The sequence below is a fragment of the Puccinia triticina genome, chromosome 4A (genome assembly GCF_026914185.1).
Source record: "Puccinia triticina chromosome 4A, complete sequence".
In the NCBI taxonomy this organism is placed as follows: Eukaryota; Fungi; Basidiomycota; class Pucciniomycetes; order Pucciniales; family Pucciniaceae; genus Puccinia; species Puccinia triticina.
In genome coordinates, this window is record NC_070561.1 from 680,590 (window position 1) to 701,853 (window position 21,264).

The 21,264-nt window shown below is 46.5% G+C and overlaps 3 protein-coding genes across 3 annotated transcripts; all 3 read right to left on the minus strand.

Moving 5' to 3' along the window:
* Positions 1–443: 443 nt before the first annotated feature.
* PtA15_4A72 (uncharacterized protein) lies at positions 444–1,607 on the minus strand (the record flags this gene model as incomplete). The annotated part of the gene is made up of 1 exon (XM_053168643.1): positions 444–1,607. The coding sequence occupies one exon, from the start codon at positions 1,605–1,607 to the stop codon at positions 444–446; it is 1,164 nt and encodes a 387-aa protein (XP_053019179.1).
* A 2,752-nt stretch (positions 1,608–4,359) lies between these two features.
* PtA15_4A73 (uncharacterized protein) lies at positions 4,360–10,652 on the minus strand (the record flags this gene model as incomplete). The annotated part of the gene is made up of 12 exons (XM_053168654.1): positions 4,360–5,070; positions 5,151–5,213; positions 5,285–5,650; positions 5,718–5,849; positions 5,921–5,943; positions 8,130–8,145; positions 8,238–8,414; positions 8,481–9,096; positions 9,155–9,226; positions 9,294–9,933; positions 10,064–10,076; positions 10,644–10,652. The coding sequence occupies 12 exons, from the start codon at positions 10,650–10,652 to the stop codon at positions 4,360–4,362; spliced, it is 2,838 nt and encodes a 945-aa protein (XP_053019180.1).
* Positions 10,653–11,161: 509 nt separating this feature from the next.
* On the minus strand, positions 11,162–21,232 carry PtA15_4A74 (uncharacterized protein; the record flags this gene model as incomplete). The annotated part of the gene is made up of 18 exons (XM_053168665.1): positions 11,162–11,216; positions 11,311–11,384; positions 11,446–11,468; positions 11,639–11,706; positions 11,807–11,956; positions 12,038–12,231; positions 12,317–12,461; positions 12,563–12,680; positions 12,756–12,969; positions 13,048–13,076; positions 13,132–13,374; positions 13,439–13,756; positions 13,852–14,213; positions 20,242–20,515; positions 20,605–20,625; positions 20,747–20,782; positions 20,878–20,892; positions 20,992–21,232. 18 exons carry the CDS (start codon positions 21,230–21,232, stop codon positions 11,162–11,164), a joined length of 2,580 nt encoding a protein of 859 aa, XP_053019181.1.
* Positions 21,233–21,264: the final 32 nt, after the last annotated feature.

The following is a 21,264-nucleotide window of genomic DNA, read 5'->3' on the forward strand; positions in this document are numbered from 1 at the left end:
ACGTTGTGCTTTCGAGGCCCTTGCGACCATGTATGTAGGTGTATACCGAGCTGTCCGCACCGGATTATCGATGAGCCACGTGTGGCGATTCCGTTCCCATGGGGACTGGATGTATTTTGGCGCCAGCCCGGTTCGTCTGCAGTGCTGCGTTGCCTGCTTGGGCGGCCATCGACCAATCAGAACTTTCCACGGCCGGGGCAACGAGCCCGAGGCGCCTCCATGAAGTTGTGGTCATTCCAAGGCGCTTTTTCCGCGAAGCCCGAGAATCCATGCGTAGTTGAACTTGCCCGAGATACCACCCATGTCAACGTCCGTTAGACTATCGAATAGTATGGGATATGTCAAAACACTGATTGCAGCAAATTTGTAGATAATGCGTTAACGATTTTTATTTTATTTTATTGAGTGACAAAAACTTCAAAAGTATCTACATAAAAATTAGATTAAGGATGAGGATAATTGGAAGGGTTTATGGCATAATCATGACCAGCTACAAACAAATTTTCTTTTGCCTTTTTTTTAATAGCAGGTCTATTATAAATCGAACCATTGTTGATATCTCTGAAGGTGGTAAGAGTTGTTTGGTTGATTTGAAGAGACATAGCTGTTCGAGCTTGAGTAGGAGATTCTCTAGCAGGTAAAGTGCAGTGTCGAACTGTTCTTGAAGCCCAAACGAGTTTGACAATCCCTTTTTGTTCGTCTAAATTAATACCAATCCTATAATTGGGAAAAACAAATGAACCACCTTTGACATGGTAAACATCAGTTGATGCTATAATTGAGCCGTCCGACTTGTTAGTGGGAAGGAATAGCGCGAATGCAAAATCTTGGGCATCCTTAGTATCCTTGTGAGGCGGGTTGAAGTATCCGCCAGTCGTGAACGATAGATTTGGTGAGCATTCAAATTTATTCAAGGGATCCTTGTAGTGGAGCGATCCAAAAGCCGGGATAGAATTCATTTTCATGAGTTCACGGTTTTTTTCGAAGGCGATGTTTGCAACACCTTTAAACAGTTTTCCGAGTATGTTTGAAGGGGTTGAGGAAGAACGCATGAGAGAATTGTAGTCATCTTTTGCTGCTTCAATCTTCTTGGAGTTAAGATACACTCCCGCAAGTTGATAAGCCTCAAAACCTTTCCGCCACCCCACCATCCACATGTATCCACCCCAAGAACGAGAGGCTTCGTTGACCGCATTGACAAATTGTTTAAATTTATGAATGAACCTGGCGATAATGTTCAACTCGTTCAGTTCGGACAGGGTTAGATCTTCTACTTTGGTGAATTCGATTATTGCAATAATCTGATCTGGATTGTCTTCATCAATAACTACTACTTTCCCGTGTCCGAAATAGTGGAATCCTTCAGCGATCTTCAGAGCCTGTGCAAGTTCGGCATCGGTGGGCTTTCGATCACCCTCTATGAGTCGGTGTGGGAAGAGCTCGGTTTTTTTGAATCGTTTAATTGACCAGGTAAGCTTTTCAGGCGGCAACAAGGGATCTGCAGCATGGCCCGCAGATTCGTATGTGGAGTGCCGCTCGGTTTTTCTTCTCTTATTACGATTATCCCGTTTGCGTTGCTTCATGTATTCAAATACACTACTAAACATATCTATCTGTATGCATGGGTGAGGGAAACAAAACATACATATCTGGTAAGCTTATTGGGATTTGAGGCTACCAGCATTGATGATAAAAATCCTGAAGAACTCACTCCAAAGAATGAGAAGGACTCGGCGAGATTGATACTAAAGTTGAGGCTAGATCGATGACAAGGATGAGGTCAATGAGAGCAGCTTGATCGATCGATCTTGATGGGATCGAGGCAGATTGATGTGAAATATCAATTCACTGAGATAAGATTGAACAATCGAATATCTATCTGTATGCATGGGTGAGGGAAACAAAACATATATATCCTGTAAGCTTGTTGGGAGTTGAGGCTACCAGAAATGATGATCAAAAATCAGGAAGAACTCACTCAAAAGAATGAGGCTATATCGATGACAAGTATGAGGTCAATGAGAGGAGCTTGATCGATCGATCTTGAAGAGATTGAGGCAGATTGATGAGAAGGATCAGTTTGCTGAGAGGCTATTGAACGATTGATAGATCTTGGAGAGATCGAGATAAATCAATGAGAAGTATTGGTTTACTGAGAGGAGATCGATAGATCGATTGAGGCCAGAAAAGCTGATTGATCGATCTTGATGAGATTGAGGGCAGGTTGATCAGAAGGATGAGTGGATGACTTTCAGCTTTTAGATCGCTTCCACATGGCCAATAGCTTCAAATGGCACGACCAATTGCGTTGATCATATATTGTTTTTTGTAGAATGCTTGGATTTTTTCCAAAATTTTTTGTTTTGTTATGCATTTAACCTAAAATTACAGTTTGCACCAAAATTTAGGCAAACCTTGCATTCAAGGTTTCCTGGCCACAGGGAGGTGGCGCTCGCAGCAGCATCCTCACCTAACACTAATCAAAACTTGGATTATCATTTTCAAGCACATGCAGCTGGCATGTGCTTGTCAATCGCTGCGGTCAGCAGGTGCAACAATGTCGGTCAATCCAGAAATGCCAGTGGTTCTCACCGCTTTCCCCCTTTCTTGAGCTCTCCCATCACCTTCAGTTCGTCTCCTCGCCTCCCACGTAGCCAGTTTTGCCCAGCCCCGCGCCACATCCTCAGCCAGGTTCACCCAGACTCCGTTTCCAGCCCCCATCCCATTTCTTTCGCCAAAAAACTTCGACAGCCATGGTTTTCCGACCCTACGCCCCGGCAATCAAAGTCGCAGCCGTCCGCATGGTCATGCAAGGCTACCCAAAAGACAAAATCCAAAAAGCACTTGGTGAAACATTTTTGGATCAATCTTTTTCGCGATGGATCTCTTTGTACAATTCGTCTCGCCGTGTTGTTTGAGACTTGCAAGAATACACCCAACGCGGAGCTCCATTGCTCCTTACCGCCGAAGACCGCGCCTTCATCATCGAACTAGTCCGCTCGGAGCCAGGACTGTTTCTAGACGAGATACAAGAGCGCCTGTACAACGAGTCCGGCAACCTCCTAAGCGTTAGCGCAATCCACCGAAATCTCATCAACAAGTTGGAGATAACGTTGAAGAAAGCGAATACAGTGAACCACAAGAAATCTCTTGCAGCCAAGTTCGCGTGGGTCGAAAAGATGGCATTGGTTCCTGCTGAATACCTTGTATTCACTGGTAAGTCCCCATCCCCTAAGCTGTTCTTGTCTGTTGGTTAGAACATTGAATGACACTCAAATTCTTCCAGATGAATCAGGTGTATGCTCGCGAGATCTTCTGAGAGTGTTCTCCCGATCCAAACAAGGTACGGAAGCGGATCGATTTATCATGGAGCAAAATGCGAGTAGATACAGCCTCATACCCGGGATCAGTTATTACGGTGTCCTTGCCACCAGCGTGATGGAAGATACCGTAAAAGGAAAGCACTTTGAACACTTTCTGAAGCACCGATTGGTAGGTCCTTCTTAGCTGGGTTTGACTGATCTCAAAACTGACTGTACTGTGTGCTTAGCTACCACGTATGAATTCCTATCCCGGAATCAACTCAGTCCTTGTGATGGATAATGCCAAAATCCATTGCACTCGGAAAGTGGCCCAATTGTGCCGTGACGCAGGGGTTCAATTGGTATACCTTCCAACTTATTGCCCAGAGCTCAATCCAATAGAGCTGGTGTTCTCTTAAATCAAATCTCAACTTCGCCGATCTCAGGGTTTAGTCCATTCCACCGACCCAATGTGGGCTATCCATTGCACCCTTCACCGCATTGTAACTCCGGCCTTATGCCGCAGTTTGTATAGCCATTGTAATTATTTATGTCCGGAAGCTGACTGGCCGATTATTGGACCAGTCCCTGACACCGACTGATGTACTATTGATAGTGTTACCCACTGATGTACTATTGATACCGTAGTTACATGATTTTAGCTTCAGTTTTTCATCTGCAATCCAACAACAGAAACATATTCCATTAAGTATCACTCAAAATCTAGGATTGTGAAATCCAAATCGGCAAAGTAAAACAGGGCTGATTTATTGAGACAATTCAGGAAATAGTCGAATTGCTATGTATGACATCTATACAGCCGCACAGGCATAGCGCGCAGATGCGGACGATGAGACAACAGACAGAGTAACAGACAGATAAAAGATACCAGACAGAAACTCCAGCAGGACATCAAACACGCAAAGCAGCGCCACACGCACGGGGAGAGAGAGAAACAGCCCAACATAACACAGATGGATGACATATCACAGAGACAATGCACTCAAGACACACAAGACACAAAATCCACACAGGCAAAGAGTGAGAAAACCAGATCTTATTTGCTGACTTTGTTAGGAGAAGCACGGATGGCCATGGTGAGCTGCATATGCTCACGTGCATCCACCAGCTGACGGCTGGTGCCTAATGGGAAGCCTAGGTTGGTGAGCTCGGTTTCGGTGGTTTTGCAGAAGAAAGACCAGTGTACTATTCCGTGCATCGTCAATCGGGCACGTGTCAAATCATTGTTTTGGAGGCGCGCGAGGCGGAGGTAAGTGTCTATATCATCAAGGCGGTCCAAAGATTCAGACAAACCCTTCTTTGAGGTCGAAGCGGGTGCTTTAGTGATATCTTCCCAATGTTCGCTGGTTGCTGCTGGAGTGTCCATGAGGTGTTTGTGCACATTGGCCACACCATCACAAAGGAGTCGACTGGTCCCCAGGGGAAAGCCCATCTTCAAGAGTTTGCCTTCGGTCGACGTTTGAAAGAAGCTCCAATGTTCAATACCGTTGAGTTTTAATCGCGCGCGGGTTACCTCATTGGAATTAGGCAAATGCTCCAATTTCAGGTATAATTCCATGTCAACAAGGCTTGATGGGATGCCGTCTGCCAATAACTTTACGGGGCCATAGAGGCCGGTGAGAGGGTCCCAGACTTGGATCTCGTCATCCTTGGCAGTCTTTCCATCGTGGCATCCGTCTCGATGAAAAGACCTCTTGCTTGGGATGCTGGGCAAGCTGTATTTTGTCTTGCGCTTTGATGGTTTGGCCTGGGAAGAATGCAATTCAAATATTGGCTGCTTGCGCTACAAACCGGTCTACAGATATGCACATGAAGAATTGTACTTACTACGGTGCCCTCCGGGGGAACAGGTGCCAATTCCTTGATCAAAATCCTCTCGACGTGTAACGCCTGGCGGTACAATGAGATCAAGTAATTTCAGTGATTGCATTAGGATCAATGAAATAATTCATACAGCTTACATGGAGAGGCTCCGCCATCATTACGCATATTTCAACCTGGCTGGGGTGCGCATCATATGCTTGGGTCGAAAAGTCAAGGAATGCCAGGTTACCTTCAATCTTCAGGCCCGTTTGTGACCCATATTTCGTGTGGTTTGCAATCTTGCCATACCAAGATAGCTTGCTGGTCTCATTAGCCGCTCGAAAGTAATCGTCCAAGAACGCCCTCCCGTCCACAATTTGCTTGATGACTTTGGATTGGAAATATTTCCAAGTCACGACTTGCATGTCGATCATCCAGGTGGGATCTTCATCGGAGTCGGGCGTAATTTTCCTCCATTGGTGATTGCCCTGCCATTGTCCAAGGGCAACAGGCGGGCCGCGCACCTGGACAAACAGACGGGAGTCAATGTGAAGCGGGGATACTCAAAAAGGCGACAGGCGGGTGGTGCACCTGGACAAACAGACGGTAGTCAATGTGAACCGGTGCTACTCGAGGAGGTCGCACCAAGACCTCTTCAGGCACAGTCTCGGGACATAGAACTGGCCCGGGGGAGCAATCCACATTGTCGTCCATCGTATCTATCTACAATTAAAGAGGAGTGATTTCTCAGTTGGATATCATGCCAATATTTTATGTTTGACTTGCAGACTCACTCGTAAGATGTCAATGAGAAGGCCTGATTAATATAATAAGGGGCGGCAGGAGGCGAGGTTCAGCAAATGAAGGAAGGGCAACAGGCATGGTGTAGTGTGGTCTATTTATATTCCCGAGCCAGACCTTGTAGGTTAGGTAGCTGTACCTCATCACACCCAAGCGGCAAAGATGAGGGAAGAATATCCATATCATGAGACAAATATGTTTCAAGTCACCGTGCGGTCGGCGGTGATTTTTCACAATATATGCAGTCATTAAGATTGATCATGACTGACAGCAGTGAGAATAAGTGCTGCTTCCATGCATGAAAAACAAATGCCGCTGAGCTCTGCCTAATGTGTATATCTGAATATCTTACCGACCACAAGATCATATCTTGGTGTCATGGCTATCAAAGATGTATCTTACATCTATCAATCAGTGCAGGATACATCGGTGCAGGCCGTGATTCAAAACCGCTCTCAAAAACGCCCTCTGGGCTGGGATTAATTTATCTGCTAGCATGTGAAAGTATGAAGGTGAGCGCGCCCATTGCGCGTACAAATAATAAACCGAGATATAAGATGACACCACGGAGATAGGGGAATAAGGATTAATACGTAGCACACACAGCAGACATTTTTGGTGGGAGTTTTTTTTTATGTATTTTTTCGTTGGGGGGGGGGACAAATTAGAGAAACTGGACAATTAATTACACCAAGGAGAGGCGCTGGAGGTGCTGCTTATAGCTAACCACATTGCCGCGTAGCTTAGCTATGGTTCCCATATTGATGCCCGTTGACTTGAGCTGATCCTGGTTCAAATACTTTGGCTTGAAAAGCTTGTAGTGATCAATGCCGTTAGCGCGTAATTGTTTTAATATGGCTGCCTTGTCGTCAACAACCCCGGCAAAAGTGAGATATTCTTTGAATGCATGTGTAACTGTTCCGATAGGCTTGTTTAGACCTGAAGAAGCTGGTGAGGCTTGCCGAACAGGCGGGAGATTTGAGCGAAGTTCAGATTGCGCTGCCACATGAGCTTGGGAAACAGCCGTTGCAATTGCAACCAGTTGAGATGGATCAATTGACGTTGTGGTGATCCAGATCTGTTGCGCGCAACAAAACTGCCAAAACCTCAACTCACAGCCTACAATACTAGCATATGATAGAATATTATTAGAGAAATAGATCCTAAATACAAACTTAACCCTAGTCACTCACTTCAACTACCCAGCTAGCTCTTTTAGTTTAGAAGTTAGTTACAATTATAGGTTTAGTACAGGCCATACCCAGGTGGAAATTCAGATAAATCATAAAAGGCATGCATATGTAGAAGAGTATAGTTAGATTTACTAGTTAGGCAGGCCTCCACTATTAGCTACAGATCACCTCGCGCAACCTGCGTGTTGGAAACTGCATTGAATAGGCCTCCACTCAACAACTCAACAGATTTGCGCGGACCTTACATTGATGCATGCGGTCAGAAAGCCTCCACTTTGTCAGTGCAACCAACCTAGGTGGACTTTGCCTTAAAAAGTACAAATCACACATGGTCATGCGGAACATCAGTTTAAGTTATGCACCCCTTGCAGAAGGCAGTGCAATCCACAGGGTCACCACCAGCAGAAATGCCTCGAGTGCAGCCCTCACCAGCAAAAATAACTCAGAAAAGAATATATAAGGAGGCCCTCCTCCCACCATTTTTCCAGGATCACCCAGGCACCCCAGCTCAGTGGTCACCAGTCATCATTTTGCCATCATCACGGAAGACACAGTCATCATACATTAACATAGAAATCTCGTACCACACTCCATCATCATTTCCCTCTGCTGAAACCATTAAAAACCCAACAAAACATATTCTCACTTGATTATATTCCTTGCCCATCTTGCCATATAGAGGTTGTATACGCACCTTGTACTTGTTAAAACTGATCTAGGTCTGATAGAGACTACTACATACAAGTTTTCTCCATCATAAAGTCACGCCACAACAATAAATAAATTTGTTGTCAGAATTCTGTAGTATAATAGAGGGGCAGGTCTTTCAAACCACCCGTAACAGTAGTATTACTTAGCTGGAATATCATATTGTTATTTCCCCCTCAAAGGACTGCCAACCCATCCCAAAGGAGTTCTCACAACGTCAACCCGGAAAACTGTTTGCGGGGCGAAGCCAAGCTGTGTGTTTCGTACTTGATGGAAGATGGAGGAGATTCCAGTGTGACACCAGGTGTCCGCTTAGCCTAAAGAAAGATTGCATACATTAGACAACAACCCAATACAGGCAAGACTGAAAGGATATAAGGATCATGAGAAATTGAACAATTGAACACACCAACGCTTTTGCCCAAACATCGACATTTGCACTACTCAGGATTATGTATCTCTCCGGGTCCGCAGGGTGGGGATACGAGGGGAGCAATGGATCATAGTGTTGGATAATTGCATACTTTTCATAGATCTGATTGGCATAAATTTCCAAGTCTTCGTATTCGTCAGATGAGGAATTTTCCTGCAATTTGCGATCACATCAGATGGTCGTGTTGTGGAAGCAAGAAGGCTAAAGACAACGACATACTTCATCCACATCGGAGTCAAGCCTGTGCCCACGTCTTTGAGATTGGGAGGTAGTAGATAGCCGAGATTGCGCCTTCAGGACATTCTTTGTCAACAGGTCTTCTTTACGGGCTCGGGTGGCCTCTTCTTGTGGGTTCTCCATCATGATTTGGATACCTCCTTGATTGCGGCCCGATGCCACAATGTACTCCATCCAAGCGCTGAACGCCGCCTCTTCGTGCATGTCGGTTGGGGAGGATTTGGGCCACTCGTCGTCGCGGAGGATGTAGGCGCTCCAATTGATAGTCCACGGGGTTGAGTTGGTGCCTTCTTCAATCTTGTGACCCATGTGTTTATATTTGACGGATGCCGCGTCTTTGACTATTGTTTGGAAGGTCGACCAAGATATTTCCGCGGGGTTGAAGTGCACCAAGCATCCGGATCTTGGCTGTCTGAAACAAACCCAAACAGGTTCTTTCTTCTTGGGTTTCTTCTCAGGGCAGTATATCGCAAAAGTTATCGCGCACTTGAAACTCGAAGGACCGGCCGGTTTCCGACGTGGGCGTTTCACGGGAGGCGCAGCCGCGGGTGATGATTCGCGCGAGGCCAAGTCCCGTTGGGCGGATGTACGAGTGATCCTGGTTCATTAATTCAGTAATTTTTTGGCCTTGAAGTCGTTGAGCAAGGTAGGCTTACCTGATTAATTTGGTTGGGTCAGGAAGGGGCGATGAGACATGTGATATTTGTTGAACTGGTGCCGGAGTACGGCTGACAGGGGCAGGAGGATCAGTCAGTTCAGTATTTATTGTAGAAGTGTCTTGGATATTTAGCTGACCCGATGGAATCCGTAGAATCCGTGAATAATGTTGCCGCGGGCGAGAACGCTTGGGAGGGGGCCGGAGTGCTTCTGATTTGATTGGACCATTCACAGGGTGGTGGTGAAGCATGGAACCGAATTTGGGTGCACAACGGGTTTGAGAAGGAGTCAGGCGAGTCGTTGGGGCCCGGAAAGGAAGGCAAGGACGCTTGGTAGGGTTCCGGGGCCTGCCTGAATGAATCAATTGTCATGTTGGGAGCGGGCAGGTATCGTGGGTGGGGGGACGCAATATAACTGGAAGAATGGGAAGCGCGGGAGAACGGTCGGTAGGGAGCGGCAGGTGTTTCAGATGAGCTGTTGGGACCAGTCAATATTGATTGGTGGGGTGTTGGGGACCACCTGACTGAATCGAAAGATTCGTTGGGAGCCGGCAGGAATTGTGGGTGGGGTGCAGTAAAACTGAAAGAATCGGAAATGCGGGGGAGCGGTTGGTAGCGAGCAGCATCACGGTCGAAGTTTTTGTTCAATTTACTACCTGAATTGTCGCGCGGCTGGCTACGAATTGATGGGAGGTCATGATTTCGTGAAGCATGAGGGGGGCCAGCGTAAGGGTTCGTGTTAAAGTTGGAGCTCATGTAAGGGTTGCGCAAGCCGGATTCTGGATTGTAATTAGAAGACATTTTTAGTATTGTTGATTATTGAGTCGGTGGAAATTGAAGAATGATTGGGAGAGGGGTCACGGAAATGGGATGGGACAAAGGGAACCGTACGAAAATTGGCGAGCTCACCGATTAGTCTGGCCTACAGCGCCCCAAGGTTCCAATCGAGCAGGGTTGGGTTGGTTGGGTCAGTGGAGACTCATTCGCAGTAGGTGGGTGTGATGGAGCTTAAATGTGATCACACTTAACAGGCGTGGGGTGTCACAGTGTAATATTTTAGCTTTGCGCAGCTCGAACTCAAACGTTAAAATTATGGGACGAACGAAACGAAAATATTTGTGAAATTCTCCAAGCATTCTACAAAAAACAATACATTTGAAGCTATCACCTCCAAATGGCACGACCAATTGCATTGATCATATACATTTGGAAGTATTGGCCATGTGGAAACGATAGAGTCAGTAATCTAAGAAACATGACTCACCAAGCGAAAAAAAGAAAACTTGAAGTGATTGTTCTTTGGTGATGTGAGGAGGGATAAGGTTCAACCGAGGAGGTGTCCCGGAGCCGCTCCCCGCGGGGCACGCCCCGCGGGAACGCCCCGGAGCTTCGGGTATGGGTTCCAGCGCTAGAGCCTTGACCTGAGATAGCCTGAGATCCGTCGAGGTGATCTGAGGGCAGATTTTGGCTATATGTAGGATAGCCTCACATTTGACATAGGCCGGGTTCAGCGACAACTGCCTGTTATTGACCACAGGTCAGAAGGCAAAACGATGAAACTATGCCGGCCCGCGCCAGAGAATTGAGAATTGTACAACGATGGTCCTTTTTCTCTGAAGTTGGGTCTGTGAAAAGACAACTCATTGAGATTTGGGATGGAGATTATTGATTTGAGCAGTCTTTCAGTGCTTTGTAAATATGTACCTCCACCAATGCTTCCTAGGGCCCAGTCGGAAATGAGTTGTTTGTAAGAGGGGCATTTTTTGGACATGTTTAACTTGAAGCATCTAACAAAAAAAAGTACAAACCGAGGCACGAAGAAGAACGATCAAACAAGACGACAGGTTTAGAAAAGCAATACAACATGATGGGTATGTGTGGGTTATTAAATTTTTACTAGACGGACATATACAAGAAATCGAACCGAATGACGAGATAGGAAGTGTCTGAGAAAATGGACGAAGATCAGAGATAGGCATTGGATGGAAATCTATGTGAAAGAACTGATTAATTCAAGAGGGATTTCTTCGCCCATTCGACGACAACCTTATTAGCCATCACTCTTTTTTTTGTTGATAAAAATATCGGGAAGAAAAACGGTAATAAATGGAAATCAACATTCCACCTAAAGTGTCTATAAAAAATAATAGACAGACTTTGAAGCGGTGAAGCCGAGAACTTGGATCCGATTCAAACTTGTCGCCCGTGATAACGCTACATAGACCTGTCCCTATGATAGTTGGAAGAACAAAAAAAACCATGATCGTGATCAGTTGACCCGACAGATGAACAATATATAAGGCCGAAGGGAAGTCTGGACCGTCTCATAACAGCAAACATCAATAGTAACTTACTGCCTCTGTTAAAGATGAGGATTCAGATCCAAGGAATCAAAAGACAGGTCAATTTTCAAATGGATCCACATGTTGAGAGGTGTATTGGGGTGAAGAAATAGAGGGGCCCGCAGAGGGAAGGCAAACGCACCGAAAGCACGTTGGAGGTCGATCTTTACGCGATCCAGCGATTGGCCCTGAGATTTATGGATACTCAATCTGGAAAAAACACACCGCGCAATAGAGTCGGAACGATGCAAAAGCGTTGAACCTCAAGTTGTCAAGAAATTATTCAGGAAGAAATGGACGGGAGACGAACGCCCAAGCCAAAATCAAGGGGACCTGTAACCGCGAACCGATGACTTCTCCCTGAGAGTTCTCGTACTCGAACTCGGACGGTCTCAGAAGGACGGTCTGGCCGGTGGTGAATCGGACTTTGGGCCACAGCTTCTCCTTGCTTTGATTGTTACTAAAGAAGCCAGAGGCGATCAATTAAGATACCCCAAAGCCCAAAGAGAAACAAAAATAGAGAGTGGTGGGAGATACACACTTGAATGGGCGCGTATTTGTCAGTCTGTTCGGCCCTGCTTTCTCGCCATGTGCGGCGTCTTCTGCTCCCCCATCCGCGTAGAAGCCAGTGACGACACCGACGGACCCATTCACCAGCTTATAGTCTCTGAGATTTTTGATCAACATGACCTGTGCGCCCACCTTCAAGACTGATTGATAGGGAGCTAGGGTATTCTTTACCATAAGAAAATACACACATCCAACAAAGTAAGAATCTTGGGTAGGAGAGAAGGCAGGTTGGTTGTCGGATGCACTGAACTTTGTCCAGATGTCGCGAGAGTTCGGAGTCGCTGATCTGGCATTTAGACGTCCGAACGTCCTCAGCCGTGAAGAGAACTTCGGGCGACCTGAGGCTCTTCAAATGTTCCTGATTGGCCAGAGTGACGTCATGCTTTCTCGGATAGCTGAAAGATGTCGATCGACACAGGGCATTCTAATGTCAAGTCCCATCGACCCCATGTCTGTAAAGTGGAGGCAAAGAAATGGGACGGAGAGTGGGACTGACAGTTCGGTAGGAAGGATGTCGTCCTCGTATTTCACTGGTTTAGTCAGCGAGGCCATGATCTCGCTCGTCCGGGGCGACACGGTGCCCATCCGGATCTCATTCAGAAGGTCGACGAAAACTGTGCACAATTAATGGTCGTGAGTATTTTGCGAGATGATATGAAGAGGGAAAGGAGGAGGAGGAGGAGGCAGACCTTGGTCGGATTGACGAAAGACGTGTTTGAGGACGATGGTCTGGGTCACACATTCGTCCCAGGACTCGGATTCGAAGAGGTACGGCACCCGCTTTGCATCTCGACCCGGCCTGGTGATTGGGGGCAGTTGGAAGAAGTCGCCGGTGAGGATGAGCTGGATGCCGCCGAACGGCTCCGTCGTGTCGCGCACCCGCTTGGCGAGCTGGTTCAGTTTCTGAGTAAAAAAATCCATTTCTGCTCGTCAGTTTCTTTTGTGCTTGGAATGATCAGCCCCGCGGGTAGCACTACTCACGTCGAAATAGTCCCCGTCGATCATCGAAACTGGCAGGAAAAAGAATGAGCAGCCTGGTAAGCTAGGTTTTGATGAGAGACAGACCTTCATCGATAATCAACACATCCACCGCGTTCCACCGTTTGCGAGCGTACTCATTCTTCATGATCTTATAGTACAAGTTTTCCACCTTCTCGTTAGCGAGGCCGAGGCCGGCGAAAGAATGCAGGGTGGTGCCTTTGATCAACGAGGCCGCGATGCCGGTCGAGGCGGTCACATGGACGTCTCTCATCGTGTTGTTCCGGATGTGGCGGATCATCTGTTTTAGGAGATGGGACTTTCCCGTTCCTGACTCATTATCCCCCCTTCAGCATCACCAAAAAAATATGGGGTTGTGGGGGGGAGAACTGACCCGCAGAGCCGGTGAAGAAGACGGATCCGCCAGCGATCACCGTCCGGAAGACCCGGGCCTGGTCAACAGACAATCCCGAGAAGTCCGGGTCGACGGGATGCTGGTGGGGCCGGGCGGGTCGAGTGGAGATGCGTGGTTTGTTGTCGACAACCGACGACGGCTCGGGGGCCGGCGAGGGCGAGAAGAAGTTGCCGCCGGGCGTGAAGCGCGGGTCGTCGAAGGACGGCGGCGGCTCGGAGCCGACAGACGGCGGCTCTGAGGGCGATAGCATGATCTTCTTCTTCGGCGGCAGGGCGTCACTCGTGTCGCCATCCATCGCTGCCCCGTGCATTATTCCAACAAAAATACCCCCCCAAAAAAAGTTAATTTTTCTCTGCAGACGGGTGCCAAGAACAAAAGGTGTGTTACTCAACCACGGTCATAGACCCGCTTGAGGATCTGCGTTTCCGAGAGCTTCAGCGGGACATGGTCGTCGAGATATTTCTGCGCCTGCTCGCGCGAGGGGAAGCTCTTGTGTTGGGCATAGGGGAAGTTCCTGACGGCGCGCTCGGTGTCTTTCCAGTTGTCGTAGATCTTGGCGCCTTCTCTGCCGACCCGGACCGCATAATGCTTCTGCTTCACCGCCATCTCTCCGCGCAATCTGTCTGGTCCTTGAAGCCTCGACGGATTCGTGGAACCGGTCGGCGCAGGAATCTTGGGTGGGTTTAGACGGCTTTTTGGTATGTTCTCCAGTGGAGACAGTCGAAGGGTTACTTCCTGTAGTGGTTTCGAAAATCTTGGGATCTGACTACCATACCTCTATTAACCCATACTCTCGTAACCCATGGCAAAAGACCGAGTCGGTGGACAAAAAAAGTGCCAAAACCCATAACTCTCCATTGCACCTTAGCCCATACCATTTTGGTGGGAAAACCTGGGAAATCATGGGTTTTTCTGTAACCTCACTGAAGGGTGGTGGGCATTTGGTCTTCCTTACAAACACTGTTCCTCCCGACCTTTCCATAATGGAAGAGCCAACCAGCCCAAAACACCTTTTCTGGCAGGGCAATATTGTGATTCTGCTTAAGCTTGAACGATTCAAGATTTTCAGGGGGCTAAAGTTATGGCCTTTTAGCCACAGCACCGGTAAATTTTTGGTTTTCTGACCAACACAGCTGCAAACTTGGCATGTCAGACCCGTATTGTTGCCCAGCAGGAAGGCTGAAAGCCTGAACTCAAATGTCAGGATTCCATGATTTTGAGTTCACAGCTCAAAAATCTGTCCAAGCATTTCTGGAATCACAATATGGTGTCTTTCAACAAATCTACTCTAGACCAGATGATCTTACATGCTCCAGCTCAATTGAAAACATTCAACTTGATCTACCATCAAAAATCAGTCAAAGAAGCAGACCAATCATCCAATGTCAATGAATAACCACCAGAAACTGGAGCACCAAAGCTGACCTTGTCACAAGTGTTCCATGTGATCTCTCTCATCTCTACTCACTTTGAATCTGAAGATACCAATGTTTTTGATCCCAACCTCTATTGATGCCTTAAATCTTATTCCAGCAGATTTCTAGATCATGTGTTACACAAATCACATCAAACCAAAATAACAGCTTTCTTTAAGAATTTTCTTGATTTACCACTTTTTATTTGTTCATTCATTTGATTAATGGCAATAGAAACAGCCTACAGTTTGATTCATCTCTTAATACAGCCCGTGGAATTATGGTTTAGAAAAGAGTTTTTTCCACAGCACCAGCCCCTCTTTAAACCAATGAAAACATGGGTTAACAGAGTGAATTTCCTTAACCTGTGATTCATGGGTTATTAGAGAGCCTCTAACTTAACCCATGCTCTCCAATAACCCGTAGAAATTCATGTCCACCAGGAGCTATGGGTTAATGTTGAATTTCTGTTACATTTTCTCCTCCCACCATTCCACCCTTTTTATCCTCCTCTATGGGTTTGTTTTCAGATCAAAGTTATCCAACACTTATGCTGCCACCTCTCTATGTGGCCTGTATTTTATTCATGGTCATGCTCCTCTCTCTCTTACTATGTTGTAGTCATTGATCCCTGATTAGAATAGAGTATGAGCTTTTCAGTTTACTGCTTATCCTCTAGATTGTGCGCTTCTCTGATGGGGATGTCAATGTAAATTTTGACATGTCACAATGAGTTCAAGAGGTTTCCAATTCATTATCATTTTATTCATTATTATTCTCAACCACATATTGATGCTTGTACATTCTACTTATAGTTAGCCCTGTACAAGAAATCAATCTCCTTTTTTCTCCGCGCCCACCTGAGCCACATCTGGTGAGATTGCCACCCTTGCTGCCCCTTCCTTGAGCTCAATCATTGCTCCTCTTTTGTATCTCATTGGTGCTTCCTGAAACTCAACAGTTAACACAGAGCTGACTGTACCGGTGGCCATGATGTTGTGCTTTTCAGCCAGAGAAGCGGGATGCGGGAATTCGCCGCCACAGCAGCAGCGCAAGTGCTGGAGACCTCACCAAATTGTTCCAGAGGGGGCTCTACCTGCCTTGCCACATCAACGCCACTTGGGAGGCAGGCCTGACAATCAGATGGCAAAGCAGCCATGAATGCTGGACAGATGATGTTGACACTCACTGGATGAGTATACAGCTGACCAAGAACACATAGAATTACATCCACTGCTTCCTGATGAGTTGGTATTAGTGAATTCCCTATTTTTCACCTTTGAGTTTTTGTATACATGTTGATCATGTGAAATTCCACACCAGCCATGGACCATGAAGATTAGGGGGTTTCAAAGTTGGCCAGAGGTAACTTGCATTCACTTTTTCAAGTTGGTGTTCAAGTTCATTCTTGAACACTGAGTTTCAAAAGTGCATGCAAGTCACATTTTACCACACCCCCCAAACCTGCTTGAATGATTTTTGAATTTTGGTTTTCAAGAAAACCTTGAGCACCAACTTGCAAAATTGCATGCAAGTCATGCATGGTCAAATTTGAATCACCCTATTATTTGTTTGTTTTGAGGGTGCTGCCAGGAACAGAAAGATTGTACCATCAATAAAACCAACACATCTGTCAAAAACTGCATGATGCCTTTGGGTAGCATGTCTGAATTTCCCCTCAATCTGGACACCTGCGCCCGCCGCTCACTCCAATGGGTATTGCTGGCCAGGTCTAATTGTTCACATCATTCCCAGCTTCAGAAATAGATTGGTTGCTGGCTTGTGATCCCAGCATAAACATAAATGCAACCAATTTCAATACAAAATAAACCATTAGTTTTTTTGTACGGCAACCATGTACCTTTATTTTTGGCTGAGATCTGACATTTGGATTCAACAGCAGTTGCTCCAAAAGTGAAAAAGTGCAACCCATAAGTTGCTGGATAAAGAAATTGAGCTAAATTGGTTGTGGGGAGAGAGATAGACTGGCTGAAAGTCTAATTTTCTCTACGACAGGAGTGCGGTGGTGTAAAATTTTAGACAACTGATAAATATATTTCATGTTAGATGTGAAACTGAAAACTATAATCTGTGATGATCTTGATTCTGTTTAAAATGAAATGGCAATTACCCAAGAGCAGGCAAATTTGCTACGCTTCTGAGCTTTATACAGGGATTGAAAGTCGGGGGAAGCCTAAACGTGAGAAAAAAGAACAAAAAGGGATCGGCTATGAATGAGAGAACAGATAAGGCTGTTTCTTCTGATAAGAGATTGGTGGCCTGCGTCAGCATACTGAAGATTGATCCACTGTACGACTAGTGGAGGTAGATTACCTCTTGGGTTCAGCACACTCGTGCTCACGGTGTTGGGTCTATTGGATTGGAGATTTGTCCACGGTGACGTGGGAACTGGGGATGAGCAACGCTTGAGTCAGCAAACTGTTGCCTGAACACTTGATGAGTGAGTTTGACTGAAAGCTTACTCGTCGGTCTTGGGACCAATACGAGATGATAGGCTGTCAGGGCTGCTGGATATTCTTGGGGATTGTGCCCTCGAGATCTTGCTGCTCGCATTACCTGCTGCTAGGGAGATGAGACACGTCGGATTTAGCGACTGCTTCTGTGGCTTGGAGTGTTTGGAGGGGTGCAACTTACGCTGCTGTGCAACATAGTCTGTTTGTCCTCGGCGCCGTTTGGCGTGTTGTGCAGCTACCGCTTTATTCTTGGCAGGCACAAATGGTGTTCCATGCATGTAAAAAAATAGACTTATCTCATGAGGTAGGAGAAAAATGCGATTACAGATAGCATTCAGCTTTTTTGCGAGAAATTCGTTCTCCTTAATTTGGTCTGAAATGTACCAAAAGACAGCCAGACTTGTCACCCGCTTGTGAGCCGATGAAAAGCAGAAATTGTCCAAAAGGGCTGTGAGGGCTTCAATACTATCTTGCATGATCGGGGACAGGGGGTCGAGAGTATCTTTCAGGATTGGGGCAATTGCTCTGATAATTTGGGAATCGTTTTCGAAAATTTTCTTGAAGGTGTCCAAGGTGCCTGGGGAGTAATGGTCCAATGATGGCCAGAATTCAATATCAATGTGTTCGGGTGAGGATTGGTATCAACGAGAACTCATTCTACAAACCTATCTCGTCTCCGAATCCGTTTTTTGGATCAAGGATTGCTAATGTGCGAAAGAGTGGGTTTGTGAAAAAAAAAAGTGCCGTGAGTGTGCTGATATTGTCAGGTTGTGGTTCTGCTACTCTTAGCTTTATCATACCTGCTGGTGTCACTCATTCATGACCTGTCATTTACGGGTCTTCCCCTCAATTAGGGATCTTCATGTGACACCAGTGGATGTTCATTGACCCACCTGCAGCTATTCATATCCAAGCGTCCTTAGTACAGTGGTTAGTACACTTAACATGGATATAAGAGACATGGGTTCAACTCCCATAGGACACATAATATTTTATGGAGTTTCACAGGTTATGAGCCCAGCATAAAGAGCTCTTAGGTCCGTAGGAAATCCAAACGATAACGAATAGAGAACTATCTCACTTTGCACCGTGGCGGACTCCGACAACAAAGACTTCAATCCCGTTGTTCAGGATCCGTTCAACACCCGTCTGGCGGACTCTTCCTCTGAGTCGGAAGAGAAAACTCCTCTTGCATCCAGTCGCCAATCGTTTAAATCCGCCGATTCTGAATCCGAATCCAAAATCAGCAATCTCCTAATCCCGTCTTCGTCATCCTCCCTCAAACCACTCTCTCAGCCATCTCTCCCAATCATGAGCTCTATTGACACCTCGAACATCAAGCTTGTCACTGACAAGCTTGATAAAGACAACTTCACAAGTTGGCGTTGGGCGATCATCACCACTCTCGGTTATAAGGGTCTAGATGACTATATTCTGCTCGAACAAACCGATGAGATGAAGAAGAAGACCGACTATCAGCTCCACAACAAAATGACAACTAACTTCATTTGGATGCATATGACGACTGCCAACCTGGAACGTTTCGTCACCAGCTTCACTGACTATGATGCTAAGAAGCTGTGGGACGCCATTGAAGCTCATTTCATGGCCAAGACTATGGAAAACGCCGCCAGCGCCATGGACAAGTATTTCGATATACACTTCGATGAATCGGACATGGACAAGTCAATATCCGAGATCAGACACGCTTATCGACATCTCTGTGAAATCGGGGCCAAGAAGTTTGGAAAGGATGGTCTCACCGCAATGGCCGTAGTTTTTGTGTTACGAAAGCTTCCGCCGTCCTTCAGCACCTTTCGAACGCTCCAGTTTAAGGAGTTTAAGGAAGACGAGGTCATTGAGATGGAACCTTTCCTTAGCGCTCTGGAAATGGAGGTTCGCCGAAATAAGGACTCAGAACTTGAACTCATCTCGGCAGCTACCGCTCTGGCTGTCACTCAACAACAGCAATCGAGTGAGGCCTCCAAGAAGAAGAAGAAAGTCCAGTGCACTGGGGGAAAGCACAATCCCGACGCCGCCCATCCCGAGTCCGAGTGTTTCCATCTGCACAAGGACAAGGCCATTGCCTATCACCAAGCGGCAATTGACCGGATGACCAAGCTACTCCCAAAGGCCAATCTAGGGACAAAGTCTGGTTTCCAGGACGCCCTTGTACTCGACAGCGGGGCATCCGGACACTATCTCAAAGACCGCTCCTACTTCTCAAACCTCTCCAGCACCGCTACCTCCGTTTTTGGGGCCAACGGTGCAGCAATTCCTATCGTTGGGTTCGGGCCAGCAATCATCCAAACTGCGCTCGGTCCTCTCAATCTTCCTCTGGCGTATTTCGCGCCCAAACTCTCCAACTCCCTCATCTCACTCACCCACTATGTTCGACTCGGATACTCCCTGGTTCCGGTTTCTCGGGGCACTCGATTCAAGTGTCGTAAGGGTTCTGAGGTTATTTTTACGGGCTCCACCGGGGAGAATGTCCTATTAATCGACATGAATCCCTTGAAAGCATTATCTATCTCATCGCCAACCCCGCTCGATCTCCATCGATCGCTCGGACATCCAAGTTTGGCGTATTTAAATAAAGCGTACCCAAACCTTCATCTCAAGGCCCTGGATTGCAACGTTTGCGACCGAGCCAAAATGCATTGACAACCGTTTGGGGGCACGTTCCCCACCTTTTCCGCCCCTCTGGACTGTATCCATATGGATCTGTGCGGCCCTATCACCCCCACTTCTCGGGGAGGAAATCGTTATTTCCTCAAGAACATAGGATTTTGAATCAATTTTTCTGCTCTTGCTAATATTTTCCACATTTGAAATCACTGCATCAACATGCCTAAGAAGTGCCCCATTTCTGATTGGAAACCTACACCTCAACTTGAGGCTATAGAGGCCCCACAACATAGATGTGGCCATGCGTGGTGCTTTGGAATCTTTCTTCTTTTCAGCTACGTTCAGAGCACTCGAGAGAACTGCAAGCCATTTCTGGAAGTGCATATCCACAATTTCGTGACTGTGCCTCTCCATAATGTTTTTGAAGCAAAAATCTATGAATAAATTTTGATGTTGGACTGGAATGTTGCTCTGATGGGTATATCTGATGATCTCGTAGTATGGGTTGTCTTCTGTCAAGCTGTTATAGTGGACCTCGACTGTAAAAGGATTAGCTCAAAGCAGTTAAATGGGGGGCTAGTATCACATTCACTAGCTCTGAGTTGTACACTGGAAAGAGTTCGCTTACATGTGGCATAAAAATTAGCAACTGTTGGGGAACATTAGCCAAACGGGAGCCGAAGAGAGAAAAGTAGTAGCGGAAAGAGGCCAACAAAAAGATCAGGTATTGTGAAGTATTCCGGCATATGCACAGTCGAAGATATACTGACGAGTTTTTGTATCTGCGTCTTGTGGGAAGCTTAATGCTGGACAGAGAGACGTCGCGGGAAACCATGAAAATCAGCCAGACAAGTTCTTGGTACTCCATGATGTTGGAATGGTGAACAATTTCGAGGCCTACCTGGAATAAGATGTCCTGGAGATATAAAAAAAAACATATACATCATGTGTCAGTTCCTGTTTGGAAGGAGGAGCTGGGGCAGATTTTTTGGAATGCTAGAGTTATTTTACGCACCGGTATCAAGAGGAAGCTGGACTGATGAGAAATGGCGGACCAAAAAGGGAAGCTCCGCGGGTGGCATCCAATATTGATGTTCCTCTGTTGCGGCGGCTGTGGCGGAGGCGGTTGCGGAGTGCAAGGACTTGCCCGCCGCCTCTAGATCCTTGATGTTGCTGGGAACTGCTCCTTGTAGGGCATCAACCAGTTGAATGAAGAAGAAAGACAGACACCGGTTTCTGGATGCGTTGAATAGCATCTTGTGGTAAAAAGTGTGATGATTGCTGGGGT